At 35.4% G+C, this 18,885-nt stretch overlaps 1 protein-coding gene across 1 annotated transcript in view; it reads left to right on the forward strand.

Annotated features, from left to right (window-relative positions):
* Positions 1–18,885, forward strand: part of CCDC178 (coiled-coil domain containing 178) — a 367,438-nt gene that overhangs the window by 104,265 nt on the left and 244,288 nt on the right. The window contains exons 13-14 of the mRNA XM_030876614.2: positions 16,084–16,146; positions 17,295–17,456. Coding sequence (XP_030732474.2) covers positions 16,084–16,146; positions 17,295–17,456 — 225 coding nt within the window. The remainder of the gene's footprint in view (positions 1–16,083; positions 16,147–17,294; positions 17,457–18,885) is intronic.

An 18,885-nucleotide genomic window follows, 5' to 3' on the forward strand; every position in this document is an offset into this window, starting at 1 on the left:
CTGCCAGACGACACAGCAATCCCACTACTGGGCATATACCCTGAGAAGACCATAATTCAAAAAGAGTCATGTACCACAATGTCATCGCAGCTCTATTTACAATAACCAGGACGTGGAAGCAACCTAAGTGTCCGTCGACAGATGAATGGATAAAGAAGATGTGACACATATATACAGTGGAATATTACTCAGCCATGAAAAGAAAAAAAACTGAGTTATTTGTAGTGAGGTGGATGGACCTAGAGTCTGTCGTACAGAGTGAAGTAAGAAAGAGAAAAACAAATACCGTATGCTAACACATATATATTGAATCTAAAAACAAACAAACAAAAGGGTCATGAAGAACGTAGGGGCAAGACAGGAATAAAAACGCAGACCTACTAGAGAATGGTCTTGAGGATACGGGGAGGGGGAAGGGTAAGCTGGGAAGAAGTGAGGGAGTGTAATGTACTTATATATACTACCAAATGTAAAATAGAAAGCTAGTGGGAAGCAGCCACATAACACAGGGAGATCAGCTCGGAGCTCTGTGACCTCCTAGAGGGATGGGATAGGGAGGATGAGAGGGAGATGCAAGAGGGAGGAGGTGTGAGGCTATATGTATATGTATAGCTGATTCACTTTGTTATAAAGCAGAAACTAACACACCATTGTAAAGCAATTATCTTCCAATAAAGATGTTAAAAATAAATAAAAATAAAGCCACTATAAACATCCATGTGCAGGTTTTTGTGTGGATATAAGTTTTCAAGTCCTTTGGGTAAATACCAAGAAATGTGATTGCTGGATCTTTTAATAAGAATATATTTAATTTTGTAAGAAACTACCAAACTGGATTCCAGAGTGGCTGTACTGTTTTGCATTCGCACCAGCAATGCATGAGAGTTCCTGTTACTTCACATCCTCGCCAATAGTTGTTGTTGTCAGTGGTCACGATTTTGGCCATTGAAATAGGTTTGTAGAACTAGCTTACTGTTGTTTTAATTTACATTTCTCTGATGACACGTGATGAGGAGCATCTTTCATATGCTTATTTGCCATTGTATATCTTCTTTGGTGAGAGGTCCATTAAGGTCTGTGATATATTTTAAATCAGGTTTATTTTCTTACTATTGAGTTTTCAGGTTTTTTCAATAATGTTTTAGATAACAGCCCTTTATCAGGTGTGTCTTTTGCAAAACCTTCTCCTGCTCTGTGTCTTGTCTTCTCACTTTTGACATTGTCTTTCACAGAGCAGAAGTTTTAATTTTAATGAAGTCCAGCTTATCAATTCTTTCTTTCATGGATCATGCCTTTGGTGTTATATCTAAAAAGTCATTGCCATACCCAAGGTCATCTAGGTTTTCTCCTATGTTATTATCTTCTGGGAGTTTTGTAGTTTTGCGTTTTACAATTAGGTCTGTGATTCTTTTTGAATTAATTTTTGGGAAAGGTGTAAAGTCTGTGACTAGCTTCAGTTTTTTTGCATGTAGATGTCTAGTTGTTCCAGCCTCATTTGTTGAAAAGACTTTCTTTGCTCCATTATGTACTCATTGTTCCTTTGTCAGAGATCAGTTGACTGTATTTCTGTGGGTCTATTTCTGGACTCTTTGTTTTGTTCCATTGATCTATTTGTCTGTTCTTTTGCCAATACCACACTGTTTTAAATACTGTAGCTTAGTAGTATGTCTTGATATTGAGTGTTGTCAGCTCTCCATCTTTGTTTTTCTTCAATATGGTGTTGCCTCTTCTGGGTCTTTTGCCTCTCCTTTGGAATTAGTTTGTCAGTATTCCCAAAATAACTTGCTGGGATATTGATAGGGGATAAATTGAACTTATAGATCAAGTTGGGGTGAACTGACTTCTTAACATTGTTGAGTCTGCCTATGCATTAACATGGAATATCTCTACATTTATTTAGTTTTTTAATTTCATCAGAGTTTTTTAGTTTTTTTGTATGGCTCTTGTACATATTTTGTTAGATTTATATCTAAGTATTTCATTAAGGGGAGTACTAATTTAAATGATGTTGTGTTTTTAATTTACAATTACACTTGTTTATTTTTATTATATAGGAAAACAATTGATATTTGTGTATTAACCTTGTGTTAATTGCTATAATTGCTTATTTAGTTCCAGAAGTGTTTTTGATAATTGTTTCAAATTTTTACATAGACAGTCGTGTCATTCACAAACAAAGACAGTTTTTCTTCCTTCCCAATCTGTATATCTTTAATTTGCTTTTCTTGTCAGTGCATTTTCAAGGATTTCCAGTACAATACTGAAAAGGATTGTTGAGGTGGGACATCTTTGCTTGTTTGTACCTGACCCTAGTGGTAAATTTTGAGTTTTTCACCATTGACTATAACGGTAGCTGTAGATTTTTTGTAGATATTCTTTATCAAGTAGAGGAAGTTCCTCTTTATTTTAACTTATTGAGAGTTTTTACCACGAATGAATGTTGGATATTGTCTAATGTTTTTTCTGTACTTATTGTTACGAACGTGTGATTATTTCCTCATTAGACTGTTGATATAATTGATTACATTAATTGATTTTCAAATGTTGTACTAGCCTTGCATACCTGGGATAAATCCTGCATAGTCATGGTGTATAATTCTTTTTACACATTGTTGAATTTGATTTGCTAATATTTTGTTGAGGATTTTTACATCTATTTTCATGAGTGATATTGGTCTGTAGTTTTCTCTTGTAATGTCTTTGTCAGGTTTTGGTATTACAGTAATGCTGCCTTCATAGAGTGAGTTAGGAAGTAGTCCCTCTGCTTCTATCCTCCAAAGGAAATTGTAGAGAATTAGTATAATTTCTTCCTAAATGTTTGGTAGAATTCACTAATAAACCCCTCTGGGCTTGATGCCTTTATTTTGGAAGGTTATTAAGTATTGATCCCATTTCTTTAACAGACCTATTTAGATCATCTGTTTCTTCTTGTATGAGTTTTGGCAGATTGTGTCTTTCAAGGAATTGGTCCATTTCATCTCAGTTATCTAATTTTTCAGCAAAGAGTTTTTCACAGTGTTCCTTTATTATCCTTACAATATCCATGGGACCTGTAATTATGTCTCCTGTTTCTTTTCTTCTGCTGACTTTGGATTTAATTTGCTCTTCTTTTTATAGTTTCCTAAGGTGGAAACTTAGATTTTTGATGTTAAATCTTTCTTCTTTTCTAATATATGCATTCAATGCTTTGAATTTCCTTCTAAGCTCTGCTTTTGCTGCATATCACAATTTTGATAAATTACGTCCCCATTTTTATTTAGTCAAAAATATTTTAAAATTCTCTTGAGATTGATTCCTTGACCATGTATTATTTAAAAGTATGCTTTTTAGTCTTTAAATATTTAGGGACTTTCCAGTTATCTTTCTGTTATGGATTTCTAGTTTAATTCCCTTGTTGTCTGATCACAGACATTGTATGATTCCTTTTTTATAACTTTTTATTTTATATTGGAGTATAGTTGATTAACAATGCTGTGTTAGTTTCAGGTGTACAGCAAAGTGATTCTGTTATACATATATGTGTATGATTCCTTTTTTAAAAGTTTGTTTAGATGTTTAAGGGTCATTTTTTCTCTTTTTTTAAATTGAAGTATAGTTGATTTACAATGTTGTGCTAGTTTCTTGTACAGAAATGTAGTTCATTTATACATAAATATATTTGTATTTTTTCATATTCTTTTCCATTATGATTTATTACAGGATATTGACTGTATCAATAGTTCCCTGTGCTATATAGTAGTAGGACCTTGAGGTTTATCTACTTTATATAGAGTAGTTTGTATCTGCTAATCCGAAACTCCTAATTTATCCCTCCCCACCTCCTTTCCCCTTTGGTAACCGTAAGTTTGTTTTCTATGTCTGTGAGTCTGTTTCTGTTTCATCACTTGTGTCATGGTTTAGATTCCACATATAAGTGATATCATATGATATTTGCCTTTCTCTGTCTGACTTACTTCACTTAGTATGATAATCTCTAGGTCCATCTGTGTTGCTGCAAATGGAATTATTTCATTCTTTTTTATGGCTGAGTAGTATTTTTAATGCTAGGAAAAGACAATGTGTTGTCCTTAGAATGTTCTTGGCCATGGTAATATGGTCTATAACTTTACAGTTTAGAAGTTTGTGACTTTGCTTGAGTTCTTTTTCAAATATTTCAACCAACCCTTAACTCCTTTTTAGAGAAAAATCTTGGCCCTGCCTTCAAATACTATTTGTTCGTCTCTGAATCAAAGTTTATAAGGCCTTTATTTGAGCAAAGTAAAAATCAAAACCTTCTAAAAAGCTTTCTTGAAGAGCATAATTTCTGCCACTCCAGGCCTCTTTAGAGCAAGTCCATCTTGTTCAATGGACAGAACAAAACAACTTTAATAAGCCACAATTTGATTTGTGCACTATGCAACTTTTATCACAATTCCAGGTGAAACTGGTGGTATTTTTAAAATGGTTATAAAATGGACATTCTGATAATTTATTCATTTTGATTCTTGAGAATTTATGCTTCCTAGTCAAATCTAGAGGATATTACTTTTGACCCATGTGCAATAGCCTTTATTGAGTTATGAGCTGATATTACATCCTTGGCCTTTAACAAAGGTTGGTAAAAGTAATGGTCAAAATTGACCATTGCTGCTTGTTTTTTCATACTAATGAGAGATATGGTCATACTGCTCAAGATGGTCAAAAATCTATGCACCTAGTTTACTTTAGATTTCAGAACTAAGAGAAAACTTTTCTTGATAAAATTGTATTCCTTCTCTTATTAATAATTAGGCATTCTCCAAAGTTTCATGTTTCCCTCTGGTTTAAGCAGCCTAGAAGCTCAGAGTCATTTATGCTTTTAATTGCTAGCATAATCACTCTTCTTTAGCCCTTTCTATGAAACATATTTACAACTTAGATCTTGTACTCTTTTACGTTTGTTCCATTTGATTTTAGTTTACTAAGATTCTTCCCTACTACATTCAGAGGCAGAATACTTTGTCAAAGTTGAGTGAAAGGAAGCCATTAACTGTAATATTGGGAGCATCCAATTAGTGGTACATGTTTGCTGGGAAAAAGCATTAAGGCACAGATAAAACAGAAGTAGTGTGAAGGTATATTAAGATGTAAGTCCTTCAGATGGCAGCTGGGTATCCCCTTAGTTAAGTATCAGAAAAGTTTATTTTCCTGACACATGTATGAGGGAGTAAATAAACCTGAAAAATATGATAGAAATAAAGCATGTTGATGGTGCAAACATTTGAGGACAGAAAAAAACTTTATTTGACTTGGTGCAAAAACTACATGAAAACATAACTTCCATTTCCATTCTACTGGATTACAGATTTGTTTGCCAGAAAAGAGGTGATGAATTAGCTCTTCAGCATTTCCATTTCAATCTGTGAATTTTGTTTTTTTTTTCTCCCTTTTCAAAGAGAAATGTGATTTTGTTGATCGAGTATAGGTTTTGGAGTCAAATGTTTCATTAATTTAAATCCTGGTTCTGCTAATTATTTATTTTGAGAATATTACTTACCCATATTGAGCCTAGGTTTCTCATCTCTTAAATGAGTGTAACAATACTTCTGTTGTACCTTTGTGTGATAAATAAATAATATTGTATATAAAACATTTAACTTGGAGCCTGACAGATAATATATTTTCAAAAGTATTAGGGATAAACAACGTAAAGAACACTTCATAGAAGGAGGCTGGCTACCTTAACTTTTTTGGACAGTCTTTAATAACTGACACATTTAACTCATGTCTGTCTCCTGATAAATGTGTAGATTCTGAAAAACACACTGAAAGTAATAGTTGTTTGTTGAATGCTTAATGCGAATACTGCCTTGGGTGAACTCCTTTGTATGTGTTATGTTCAACTCTCACAGTAATTTTGTAGAAAAGAGTATGTTATCCCAATTTTACATCTATGAAAACTAATATTTGATAAAGGCAAAGACATTGATATATCGACTCTCATAAGCTGCTGGAGTTTCCAACTCACTGTAAATTAGTATTGACAGAACCTTTCTGGAAAGTAATTTATCAGTGTAAGTAAAGAATTTTAAATACATTCATAATCTATAATTCATTAACATTATTTCTAAAAATATGACTTAAAGTCACCAGATAACAAAGATGGACAAAAACTTTAAAGATGCATATTTAAAGGTTTATAATTAATTACATCATAACTGCCAGAAAGTATGCTACAGGAGGACAAGAATTATTGTCTGTTTTGTACACTGCTGCATCGCTAGACCTAACAGTGCTTAGAACAAAGTAGGTACTCTATAAATGTTTATGGAAAGCATGAATACATAGTTAGTGGGAAAATTTAAATACACAGATTTCTAGGAAATAGAGTAGTAGTTAAATATATGAGTACAAGGATAAATTGCAAATTCATTTAATTTAGAATTTAAAAAATTAATGGAAGTTCTGTTTTTTTAGTGGCTGAAAAAGACCTTATTAGGCTGACTCTACCAAAGATAATATTTAATCCGTGGACCTAAAAAGGAATACACCAAAAAGTCAAAATGTGTATCTCTGGGTTTGGGGGTTCACTTTAATTTTTTTTTAATTTAAAAATATTTCTACAAAAAAAGACACATATACCTTCATTAAAAAAAAAAGATAAAATAGCATCGTTGTGTTTATGTATGGATATTACCAAGTTGGGCTGCCACCTGTATTGTCTATTAGGGTTCTGACCACCAAAAACTGCCCTGACAGTGCCCAGCCAGAGCTGCCCTGCCCCACTAATTCAGCCCAGCACAGTTATTTGCACAAATCCCAAATTTTCCTTTATGATTTTAATTCTTAATTTTAAAGTCTGTTTCTCTCTGTTCGTGGTCTCATGCCTTATGTAATGAATTCTACAGCTTTTTTCTTAGTGCCCCTTCTGTCACTGGAAATCAAACTGATGCTACATCCGTGATTCTGAGCTTAGATCTATTTATGTTTAGTGTCTCCTCCCATTTTCTCTTTAAACGTGGGTCTCTGGACACATAGCATTGACTGTTCCATGCTTTGCTCTTCAGCTGTCCTTTCTTGTAGCACAGGAGTCTCTTCCACTAGAATAGCTCTCTGCTGCCACCTTCTGGTATCTGGCTGCTAAAGCCAGGCAGCAGGTCAAAGGTGACTTTCAGTGTGGGCTCTTCCCAACCTCTTGAGATGCTGTCACCCCCTTTCCCTCGGCTTCTTTCAAACTCTTCAAAGTGATCTTTTTATACATTTTTATTTACTTTCTCCAAAACCAGAATTGAGTAGTTGAAACAGAGACCTTACAGACCCAAAGTCTAAATTATTTACTATCTAGCCCTTTACAGGGAAAGCTTGCAGACCCCTGCTCTAAAGAATGTAGGAATAGCAGACGTAGGGAGCAGCCACAGCCTTTAGGGATGCAGGAAAGTATCCACATAAGGATCAATTGTGGAAGAAGCTGCCTCCTGCAAAGCAGAATAAGGCCTCATAGGAAAGGGTGTTCAGTGTTCAGTGGATGGTCCATAAGCAGAGAAACTTGGTGAAGGTTGACTGGAGTTTGAATGGAATTTCTGGGTAGAGCACCTGGCTGGAAGGCGAGCACTATTGGTTCCTCACAGACCAGCTGACAGCAGTTCTGCAAGTGGAAGGAGAAATCAATCGAAACCAAAACAAGGCTGGGAAGCCCCTTGCTGCTGCCTCGTAAGCCCCTCCACGCCCTCTACTGATAAAGCCTCATTTACTCCAGTTGGCAAAAGAAAACTGTTTACATTACTAGATCCAGCTCCGGTATCTCAAATTAGAGTTAAAAATTTGAGCTAAGGATTTAGAGCTGAGGCAGAAATATATAGTCCACATGCAAACTTCTCTGATTCAGTCGGGTGCTACATGTAGTCGAGCACCATGCATTGCATTTATCTGTTATAACTTTGAGTCCCCTTTAATTTTACAGTGTCCCCTACATTTTTGTTAAATTTGTCTTTCATTGCGTAGACATTTTTTAAAGAGTCTAGGCCAGTTACTTTGCAGAATTTCTCTCAGTGTGGACTTATCTTTCTGTTTACTCATGATTACATTCAGGTAAAACACTTTTGGCAGGAATGTTACGTAAGTTATAATATTGTATCAATTAGACATATCACAAAACACACTGTATAAGTTTTTCTCATAACTAGTGATAGTAAGTTTGATCATTTGGTTAAAGTTGTGGTCAACAGGTTTATCCATCTCCCTATTATGATTAATAAGTACTCAACTGAGTGATATTGCAAGAATATGCAACTATCTTTGTTTCCAAAAAGTCTTCATCCAGTGGACTTAGCACTCATTGGTAATTCTTGGTTGAATCCATTATTGTAACAGGTGTGAAATGGTGATGTTACTGGGCTTTCATTCTCTTTACCACGCATTGGCAATTTGAAAAACCGAAAAGCCTGGCACTGGTTGGGCTGCAAGCCGTGTTCCTGAAAAAGGCACTCTTCTTGCAGTTCTTATTCAGTTACTTATCTCCCTGCCTTTCCTACCACCTCAAGTATTTCCCTAGGTCTCAGGGAAAACATCCTATAGGCCTTGTTTTACTCTCCTCAAGATGCTCTTTATGAATGAGAATATGATTATGATATTTTGATGAATCGCAAGTTTCTCATATAAAAAGATTTCTAAAAAACATATTTTTGAATTTGAAAAACCCTGAAATTTTAGCAATTTTTGCTATTTGTTAATGCATTTGTTCAATAAATTGTTCATTCAGCAAATATTGTGTACCAGACAGAGTACTGGAAACTGAGGGTAGAGTAGGGGGCTTACTTCAAAGTGCTAAAGAGTGTGCCCAAGCTGTAGTATCAGCAGTCTTGAGTATTGATACTTGTTGAGTGTTAGTCATGGGGCAAGTGCCATGACATCTATGATCTTAGTTTTCTCATCTTTGAATGTGGACAACTGTAGCTAGGTCACTAAATGGATATGATGATTCACTTACATACAGATGCGTACATGCGCAAGCACACACACACACACACACACACACACACGCACACAGGCAGCTCTCACTTTGCACAGCATCAAGTTAGCTGAAACTTGTGCATATCTGAGCCATGTTCCTATTTTGCACGGTCCCCACATGCACAAGTTTCAGTAAGCATAGCATCCTACAAGACGAGGGCTGCCTGTATATATAAAACATTCTAGGAAATTGCCTGGGATACAGCAAATTCTCAAAAGTGGTACTTATATGATTAAATCCAGAAATCTTTTTACAACTACTGTAGCTCTTTGTCATTGTCCAGCCTCTCTTTTTGAACGTTTTCAATGATAGTGCAATCAGTGTTTTACCAAGAAGACCACACTTTTTTCTTTTTTTTTTTTTCACTTTTTTCTTTTTTAAACATCTTTATTGGAGTATAATTGCTTTACAATGGTGAGTTAGTTTCTGTTTATAACAAAGTGAGTCAGCTATATGTATACATATATCCCCATATCTCCTCCCTCTTGCATCTCCCTCCCACCCTCCGTATTCCACCCCTCTAGGTGGTCACAAAGTACCAAGCTGATCTCCCTGTGCTATGCAGTGGATACCGCTAGCTATCTATTTTACATTTGGTAGTGTGTATATGTCCATGCCACTCTCTCACTTTGTCCCAGCTTACCCTTCCCCCTCCTCATGTCATCTACGTCTGCGTCTTTATTCCTGTCCTGCCCCTAGGTTCTTCATAACCATTTTTTTTCTTAGATTCCATATATATGTGTTAGCATACGGTATTTATTTTTCTCTTTCTGACTTACTTCACTCTGTATGACAGACTCTATGTCCATCCACCTCACTACAAATAACTCAGTTTCGTTTCTTTCTATGGCTGAGTAATATTCCATTGTATATATGTGCCACTTCTTCTTTATCCATTCATCTGTTGATGGACACTTAGGTTGCTTCCATGTCCTGGCTATTGTAAATAGAGCTGCGATGAACATTGTGGTACATGACTCTTTTTGAATTATGGTTTTCTCAGGGTATATGCCCAGTAGTGGGATTGCTGGGTCGTATGGTAGTTATTATTTTTTTTTAACATCTTTATTGTAGTATAATTGCTTTACAATGGTGTGTTAGTTTCTGCTTTATAACAAAGTGAATCAGTTATACATATACATATGTTCGCATATCTCTTCCCTCTTGCGTCTCCCTCCCTCCCACCCACCCTATCCCACCCCTCCAGGGGGTCACAAACCACCTAGCTGATCCTCCTGCGCTTTGTGGCTGCTTCCCACTAGCTAGCTATTTTACGTTTGGTAGTGTATATATGTCCATGCCACTCTCTCACTCTGTCACAACTTACCCTTCCCCCTCCCCATATCGTCAAGTCCATTCTCTAGTAGGTCTGTGTCTTTGTTCCCGTTTTACCCCTAGGTTCTTCATGATATTTTTTTTTCCTTAGATTTCATATATATGTGTTAGCATACAGTATTTATCTTTCTCTTTCTGACTTACTTCACTCTCTATGACAGACTCTAGGTCCATCCACCTTACTACAAATAACTCAATTTCGTTTCTTTTTATGGCTGAGTAATATTCCATTGTATATATGTGCCACATCTTCTTTATCCATTCATCTGATGATGGACACTTACGTTGCTTCCATGTCCTGGCTATTGTAAATAGAGCTGCAATGAACATTTTGGTACATGACTCTTTTTGAATTATGGTTCTCTCAGGGTATATGCCCAGTAGTGGGATTGCTGGGTCATATGGTAGTCCTATTTGTACTTTTTTAAGGAACCTCCATACTGTTCTCCATAGTGGCTGCACCAATTCACATTCCCACCAGCAGTGCAAGAGGGTTCCCTTTTCTCCATACCCTCTCCAGCATTTATTGTTTGTAGATTTTTTTGATGATGGCCATTCTGACCGGTGTGAGATGATATCTCATTGTAGTTTCAATTTGCATTTCTCTAATGATTAATGATGTTGAGCATTCTTTCATGTGTTTGTTGGCAATCTGTATATCTTCTTTGGTGAAATGTCTATTTAGGTCTTCTGCCCATTTTTGGATTGGGTTGTTTGTTTTTTGTTATTGAGCTGCATGAGCTGCTTGTAAATTTTGGAGATTTATCCTTTGTCTGTTGTTTCATTTGCAAATATTTTCTCCCATTCTGAGGGTTGTCTTTTCATCTTGTTTATGGTTTCCTTTGCTGTGCAAAAGCTTTTAAGTTTCATTAGATCCCATTTATTTATTTTTGTTTTTATTTCCATTTCTCTAGGAGATGGTTCAAAAAGGATCTTGCTGTGATTTATGTCATAGAGTTGCAGAATTAAAAAAGCAACATATCCCCAGTGTTCATAACCTTCTTAGCAGATTCTGGTTGAGAACTAGCTATGGCATCACTGGCAGACTGGCACCTCTTGAATACAAAGTCTCTGTTCCATTCCTCTCTCTGTGGAATAGGCGGCTGAGTTACAGAATCTAACAATCCTGTTGCCTGGAAAGTCTCATGGAAAGGCAGACTTTGCAAGGACATGAGAGTCAGAAGGCTCTACACTAAATATTCCACTTATGTTGAAGGGTCCTAGGTATCCAGGTGTCACTGAGATCCTAAGTCAATGAGATAAAGTCCCTGGGCTCTCAGTGTGGATTAGCATCCTGCTTCCAATGTGTGCTAGCTTTTTGCTTTTTGGCAATTTATATAATCTGTCCCAGTTTTCCCATTTGCAAAAGGGGACAATAATAGCGATTTCATGGATTTCATTATGAAGTTGAAACAAGGTAACTCTACATAGTAGGCAGGTATAATACTTTAGTCATAAGTCTTAGTAGCACTAATAGTAGTTCTATCAAGGGGATTCATGATGTATATATGTATTGTTTAGTGGACATAACTGCCCAGATTCTACTTCAGGAATCAGTTAAGTCACTTTGCTTAAGGTCATTACCCTTCCTGGGACAGCTCATATCCAACGACTGATAAATAGAGGAGTAGCCTTGCCACCTTGGTCTGACTTGGGGCAAAGCTGAAGGCCCCTTCTTGCTCCAGGACTCCCCATGGAGCTGACTGAGGTTGTTGTTGGGCTGCTTTGCAGCTCAGCCTATGTTTCTGCCCAGTCCTTGATCTTCTCCCTGTCTTCCCACTGGTCCCCGCTCCAGTCCAACAGGAGTTGATTCCAGGTGCACTCCTTAATAAGAATCCTGCATACCAAACCCCACCTCAGAGGCAGCTTTACAGAGAATGCTGCCTGTGACAACAGAACAGGAAGACAAATAAGTCACCTCGCTCAGATATTTCACTGTGTGGCCTGAGACTTGTGACCATCAGAGATCACCTTATATCACTCTTTGGCGTGTTCTAGGATGTTTTGAAGGTCATGGTAAGTCAGTAGTTCTCCTAGGAACTGGCAAACTTCCCAGCATCTTGCCAGTGCACCAATCAGACTTCCAGGAAGTGGGAGGGAGGCGATAGTCCTGAGGGAAGGCCTTGAGCATCTGGCTGGAAATGCTCCCTGTGGCTGGTGGAAGTTGAAATTGGCAGCCCAAGCAGTAAGTAACAGCTATTTTTCCGTTTTGGTGACCAGTCATTTGACCTTGCTCTCTGAGTCACAGAGGTTTGGGGCATGGCAGAAAACAGAGCTTGAAAGAGTTCCCTGAGAGGAAAGAGTGAAACTCCAGATGTTTTTCTGATGGAGAGTGCAGATTTGTCCACTGGTAATAGGTTGAGTTGGTTTTGTGTAGAAATACAGGTTTCAAAATTTCAAGGGACTCTTTCCCTTCTTTTCAAAGAAATGCAATTGTTTTACTCTTGCACCTTTGGACTTCTGGTCTATTTTATTATAATGTCTCATATACTGCCTACAGTTTTTATTGGCCTTATATTCACAAGTTCTTCTTGAACGATGTTAATTTATATAAGTTCAAGGACTTGAATTCACTTAAACAATAGATTTCTCTCTTACTGACAATTATAAAAACAAAACTTCAAAGGATGAATGAATGAATTTTAAGGAAACACAAACTAATCCCCATTGCAATCAGAGTGACCTTTTTGCAACAGACACCTTGCTTAACATTCTTCATTAATTTTCTTACTATGGCTTTAAAGATTATGTATAAGCTGATAGTTTATCATTTCATTTTCATGCCTTACTATTTCCCAACTCATCTCCTTGACACACACACACACACACACACAAACACACACACACACACATTTTTCAGTTACTTTCAGACAAAGTTCAAATGTAACACTCTATTCTGGAATACAGTGTATTTTTTTCCAGTCTGTAGAGGCATTTTTAATTTGGCTCCATTATTACATGTTTATTTGATAAAACCACTGTATCTGTTGTCATGTTAGAAGAGGCAACTACCAAAGCAATCTGCAGATTCAGTGCAGTCCCTATTCATCTACCAATGGCATTCATCACAGAATTAGAACAAAAAATTTTACAATTCATATGGAAACACAAAAAACCCCGAATAGCCAAAGCAATCTTGAGAAAGAAAAATGGAGGTGGAGGAATCAGGCTCCCAGACTTCAAAGTATACTACAAAGCTACAGTAATCAACACAGTGTGGTACTGGCACAAAAACAGAAATATACATCAATGGAACAGGATAGAAAGCCCAGAGATAAACCCACGCACATATGGTCACCTAATTTACGACAAATGAAGCAAGAACATACAATGGAGAAAAGACAGCCTCTTCAATAAGTGGTGCTTGGAAAACTGGACAGCTACATATAAAAGAATGAAATTAGAACACTACCTAACACCATACACAGAAATAAACTTAAAATGGATCAAAGACCTAAATGTAAGGCCAGACACTATAAAACTCTTAGAGGGAAACATAGGAAAAACACTCTGACATAAACCACAGCAACATCTTTTTTGACCTGCCTCCTAGAGTAATGGAAATAAAAACAAAAATAAACAAATGGGACCTAATGAAACTTCAAAGCTTTTGCACAGCAAAGGAAACCATAAACAAGATGAAAAGACAACCTTCAGAATGGGAGAAAATATTTGCAAATGAAGCAACAGACAAAGGATTAATCTCCAAAATATACAAACAGCTCGTGCAGCTCAATATCACAAAAACAAACAACCCAATTAAAAAATGGGCAGAAGACCTAAATAGACATTTCACCAAAGAAGACATACAGATGGCCAAGAGGCACATGAAAAGCTGCTCAACATCACTAATTATTAGAGAAATACAAATCAAAGCTGCAATGAGGTATCACCTCACACCAGTCAGAATGGGCATCATCAAAAAATCTAGAAACAATAAATGCTGGAGAGGGTGTGGAGAACAGGGAACCCTCTTGCATTTTTGGTGGGAATGTAAATTGATACAACCACTATGGAGAACAGTATGCAGGTTTCTTAAGAAACTAAAAATAGAACTACCATATGACCCAGCAGTGCTACTACTGGGCCTATATACCCTGAGAAAACCATAATTCAAAAAGAGACATGTACCCCAATGTTCATTGCAGCACTATTTACAATAGCCAGGACATGGAAGCAACCTAAATGACCATTGACAGATGAATGAATAAAGGAGATGTGGCACATATATGCAGTGGAATATTACTCAGCCATAAAAAGCAAAATTGAGTTATTTATAGTGAGGTAGATGGACCTAGAGTCTGTCATACAGAATGAAGTAAGTCAGAAAGAGAAAAACAAATACCATATTCTAACACATATATATGGAATCTAAGAAAAAAAAATTGGTACTGATGAACCTAGTGCCAGGGCAGGAATAAAGACATAGACCTAGAGAATGGACTTGAGGACACAGGATGGGAAGGGGAAGCTGGGGTGAAGTGAAAGTAGCATCGACATATATTCACTACCAAATGTAAAATAGTTATCTAGTGGGAAGCAGCAGCATAGCACAGGGAGATCAGCTCGGTGCTTTGTGACCACCTAGAGGGATGGGATAGGTAAGGTGGGAGGAAGCCTTGGGGGGGGACGTGGGGGTATATGTATGCATATGGCTGATTCACTTTTTTGTACAATGGAAACTAACACAGTATTGTGAAGCAATTATACTCCTTTAAAAATCTATTTTTTTTAAAAGGCAACTAATTTCTTTTAAATTATCAAAATACATCATTGTATAAATTGGTTTTAGGTTTAGGTATGTCCTTAGGTGAAGTAATATTTAAAGATAATAGTTTCTTTATCTCCTCTTTCCTTCTTTGAAGTTACTTTTTTTACTTTAGGAGAGTAACTTTTTTTACTTTAGGAGAGTGTAATTTTGATGGGTTGCTATACTAAGAAAAGGAAGGGCTGTAGGAGAGACTTACTGACTTGTTTCTTTATAATGTCTGTGTAGACTCTGTGATATGATGAGGGGTTCAGTAATGAAGTAGGAATTTTAGAGACATTTCTCAACCTCCACTGCTCTTCTTTACAAAGCTACACATCTCTTTTGAATATGGAGGACAGCTTAAATCCAAGACAGCTCCTCCCTCACTAAGAGGTTCCAAGATGTAATTCTAAAAGCAGAAGGAAATTTTTGAGTTATTTTCAAATCTGGTTTTGTGATGATATAAGGTACAACTATGAAGAATTTAAGACTCTCTATCCAAGTAGCAAAAGAGAAGATTTTTCCACATATTTTTTGCCCACTAACTTTCAAGAAATGATTTTTTTTAAATAAGAAAGGGAAAAAAAGAAATTTTTCTAGCCAAATGGCTAGAATCTGATCATATTTTGCAAACTTTAAACTTGAATTTACCTTGCCTTCAAAATTGAATATGTTCATTCTGGAAAATAGTATTAAAAACAAACAGATAGTTTTTTAAAAGAGGGATTGAAGACTATCTAGTTTTTCCTGTTTTATTTTCCTACTTCGGTATTTCAGTTCAGGATTATAAAATACAAACTAAATTGAACGGAAATTCTGTATTCTATTTCCTGGTCTTGTAGCACTTACTAATTTTGCCTCAGATAACATCAGGTTTATTTATAAAAAATTATAACACTCAATTTGTAATGAGCAGTTTACTCTTCGTTTTAACCTAAGTAAAATGCATTTTATGTTAGCAGTTGTTTTAAAATGTTTTTTGATATTCTATAAATAAAACCTCCTTTTTAAAAAATTTGATAACATATAGGGCAGAGAAGAATTCTTGAAAAAACTCACTCGAAGTGAAGTGGCTAATGGAATGATGATTCAGGTAATCCCAATTTGGTTTCAATATTTTATTCTTCCTTTAATTTTCATTTTACGTAGCATTTTAAATTTGCCTGTAATGAGGCATCTTTTCACTACTTGGTTTGCAAGCCAGCAGTTTTCTCTCCTTAGTTGATGACAGTTGCCCTCTGTGTACGACTAGCAGTGTCTGATCATGCATAAAGAAACTGACCTCTCATATACATATCTCATTTTGTGGTTTAATGGGAATTTCTGCCAGCCTAGTAAAAGGGCAGTGGGATCTTATTCCTAAGTGTCTCTTTAGTTTGCTTTGTGATGATGTCATGTTTTCTTTACTTTTAATGTCTTTCAATTGGACTCTTTTATTTAAGACTGAAAAGAAAACATGCTATGATATTTCTATATAAAGATTTTGAAACTAAAGCATTATAACTAGCAAAATCAATTTTACTTTTTAAAAAATCTTTATCTACCACCTGCATATCCTTTGGGACCTAGATTGGGTGTTCTGAACACCGGCATGTTTATAGACTGCCTCCCCTTCAGAAATACATAAATATTTGAAACCATTACTATAAAAAGAATAAAATCAAGAGGCAAAACAGTCTAAGACAGTGTTAATTTTAAAAATTATTTGAGATTATCTGCACCTGTGTTCCTTTTTGAGGCAAACACAAATTTTGTGATTTTTTTCTATTGGGAAATTTGATATTTTCAAACATATAAAAGCAGTGTCTCTCTAATTCTATATGCTTGAAAATGCCAAATTCCCTAATTTATTTCTCTCTGTAGATAAGCCCAATAATTCCATAATCTTCCAATCCTTTTTGCTTAATAGTTTGTTATTAACTTCTTGTTTATTAGTTTTATTTGGTCTTAGAATGCAGGAATTACATATATTTCAATATTTGTCATTAACGTGCCATCTAACCTTATTATCCTCCAGGACTTAAGGATATCTGATTTTTATTGTCTATTAAATTTTTTCCTCTCATTTTTTGTAATATTACCTCTGTTCTTTTTAAATATGCTATATTTGTACCTATTGCTTTTTTATGGTGGCATTTATTGTTTTCATTTTTAGACATTACTGACCAGCACAGGATAGAGTCTCAATAAATGTTTAGGTAATTAATAACAATGAATCATTTTAAAAATCTTTGCTGGCAGAAAAGACTCTTTTCCCTTCAAGAAGAGCAGGCACTTGAGAAGCAGGATCTCATGAGAAAGAAAGCAATATATGCCTTAGCACTGGCAAAAACGAAGATACCACTGCTTAAACTAGAAGAAGAAGCTGTAAAACTCAGAACTTGCCACGAAGAACATTCTGATGTAAGCATTTATAATTAATCCAGAAACTAATTTGCAGGAATATTCAGGTCAATAAATCATCTATGCGATTTTACATTATCATTTGGAAAATTATGATTTCACATAGGAAGACACAAAAGCATGGACAAAATAAGTAACTATTTTATGACCACACAACTGATCTACAGTGGAATTATATAGCAAGGTTATTAACGCTATTACCTAGAACTCGACACTTTATCTTAGAAAGTACTTAGGAAAAGCAGTTTTCAAATGGGTGAGTAGTGATTTATCTGGTATGATTACCCACTGTAGTAAATTTAATTCAAAGTCTTCACTGCTTGTTAATAAAATTCCAAAGCTACGTTTGCTCAAATATAGAATATAATGCATCTTGACATTTTCGTGGTAAATTTTTGATGTATGTAAATGAAGTTAAGACAGCTAGGATGAAAAATAAAGCAAATGTTAATAAAATATTTTCAAAACAACAAGTTTATGGCAGTAACTGATATTACTAGCCCTTCCCAAAGAAAAATATGCATACATCATATCATTAGTCTTTTGGAGAATTAGAAGGTGTGGTAGGAATTATACATTCTTGTCCTTGGCTGCAGGGAGGATGTACGTATATTCATTTGGGCCATTTTGGCAACAGGGTTGTTTTTTTTTTTCTTTGCAAATGATGATGTAACTTTATATTCTTAGTCTTTAATAATTTTCAAAATTTCATTATTTTAAAAACTTTGTGATTTTCAAAGTTTTCCTATTACGAATGTTTATTTTGGTCTTCAAAGCATCTCTCTGAAGTAGGCAAGAGAGAGTTTATCTGTAACATAGACATGAGAAAATTTGGGCCTACCTGCATGAAGCCACTTGTACAATGCCATAAACCATGGAAACAGCAAATTCTGAGTGTACTTCTCGGGGCTTGTAAATGCTTATCCTAGAGCTCGTGTAATGAATATATAACCAGTACTAACACCTAGTGATATAAATGATTTTAATAATGGCTCCTCCTTACATTAATGATAGGAGTTTATTAATTGCATCAAAGCCTTGGTGTAATCATCTGAGTATGATAATGAATTCCAGAAAGGTTAATAACTTCTATCTTTTCCTATTTTATAATAGCCATTGTTTTATACCTTCTTGTAGTGCAGTAATCATTTTTGTTTTATTATTCTTTAATAGTGTATAAATCATAAGAACTATTAATTTAACATAAACTCCTTGAAAGAGTAAGTTTTCATACACTTTCTATAATGATTGCTGAAAATTTGGAGTTTTAATTTTGGTTAAAATATTTTAAATATTGTGAGGAAAATTTATTTCTATGTGAGTTTATTAGTTTTTGTTACTTAGTTAAAATTGATTAGACTTTTATTTTCTTGGGTAATTCAAATTGAATATTGGGATTATGGATATCCTAGTATGTTTTTGTAATTCA

Source organism: Globicephala melas, chromosome 13 (genome assembly GCF_963455315.2).
Source record: "Globicephala melas chromosome 13, mGloMel1.2, whole genome shotgun sequence".
NCBI lineage: Eukaryota > Metazoa > Chordata > Mammalia > Artiodactyla > Delphinidae > Globicephala > Globicephala melas.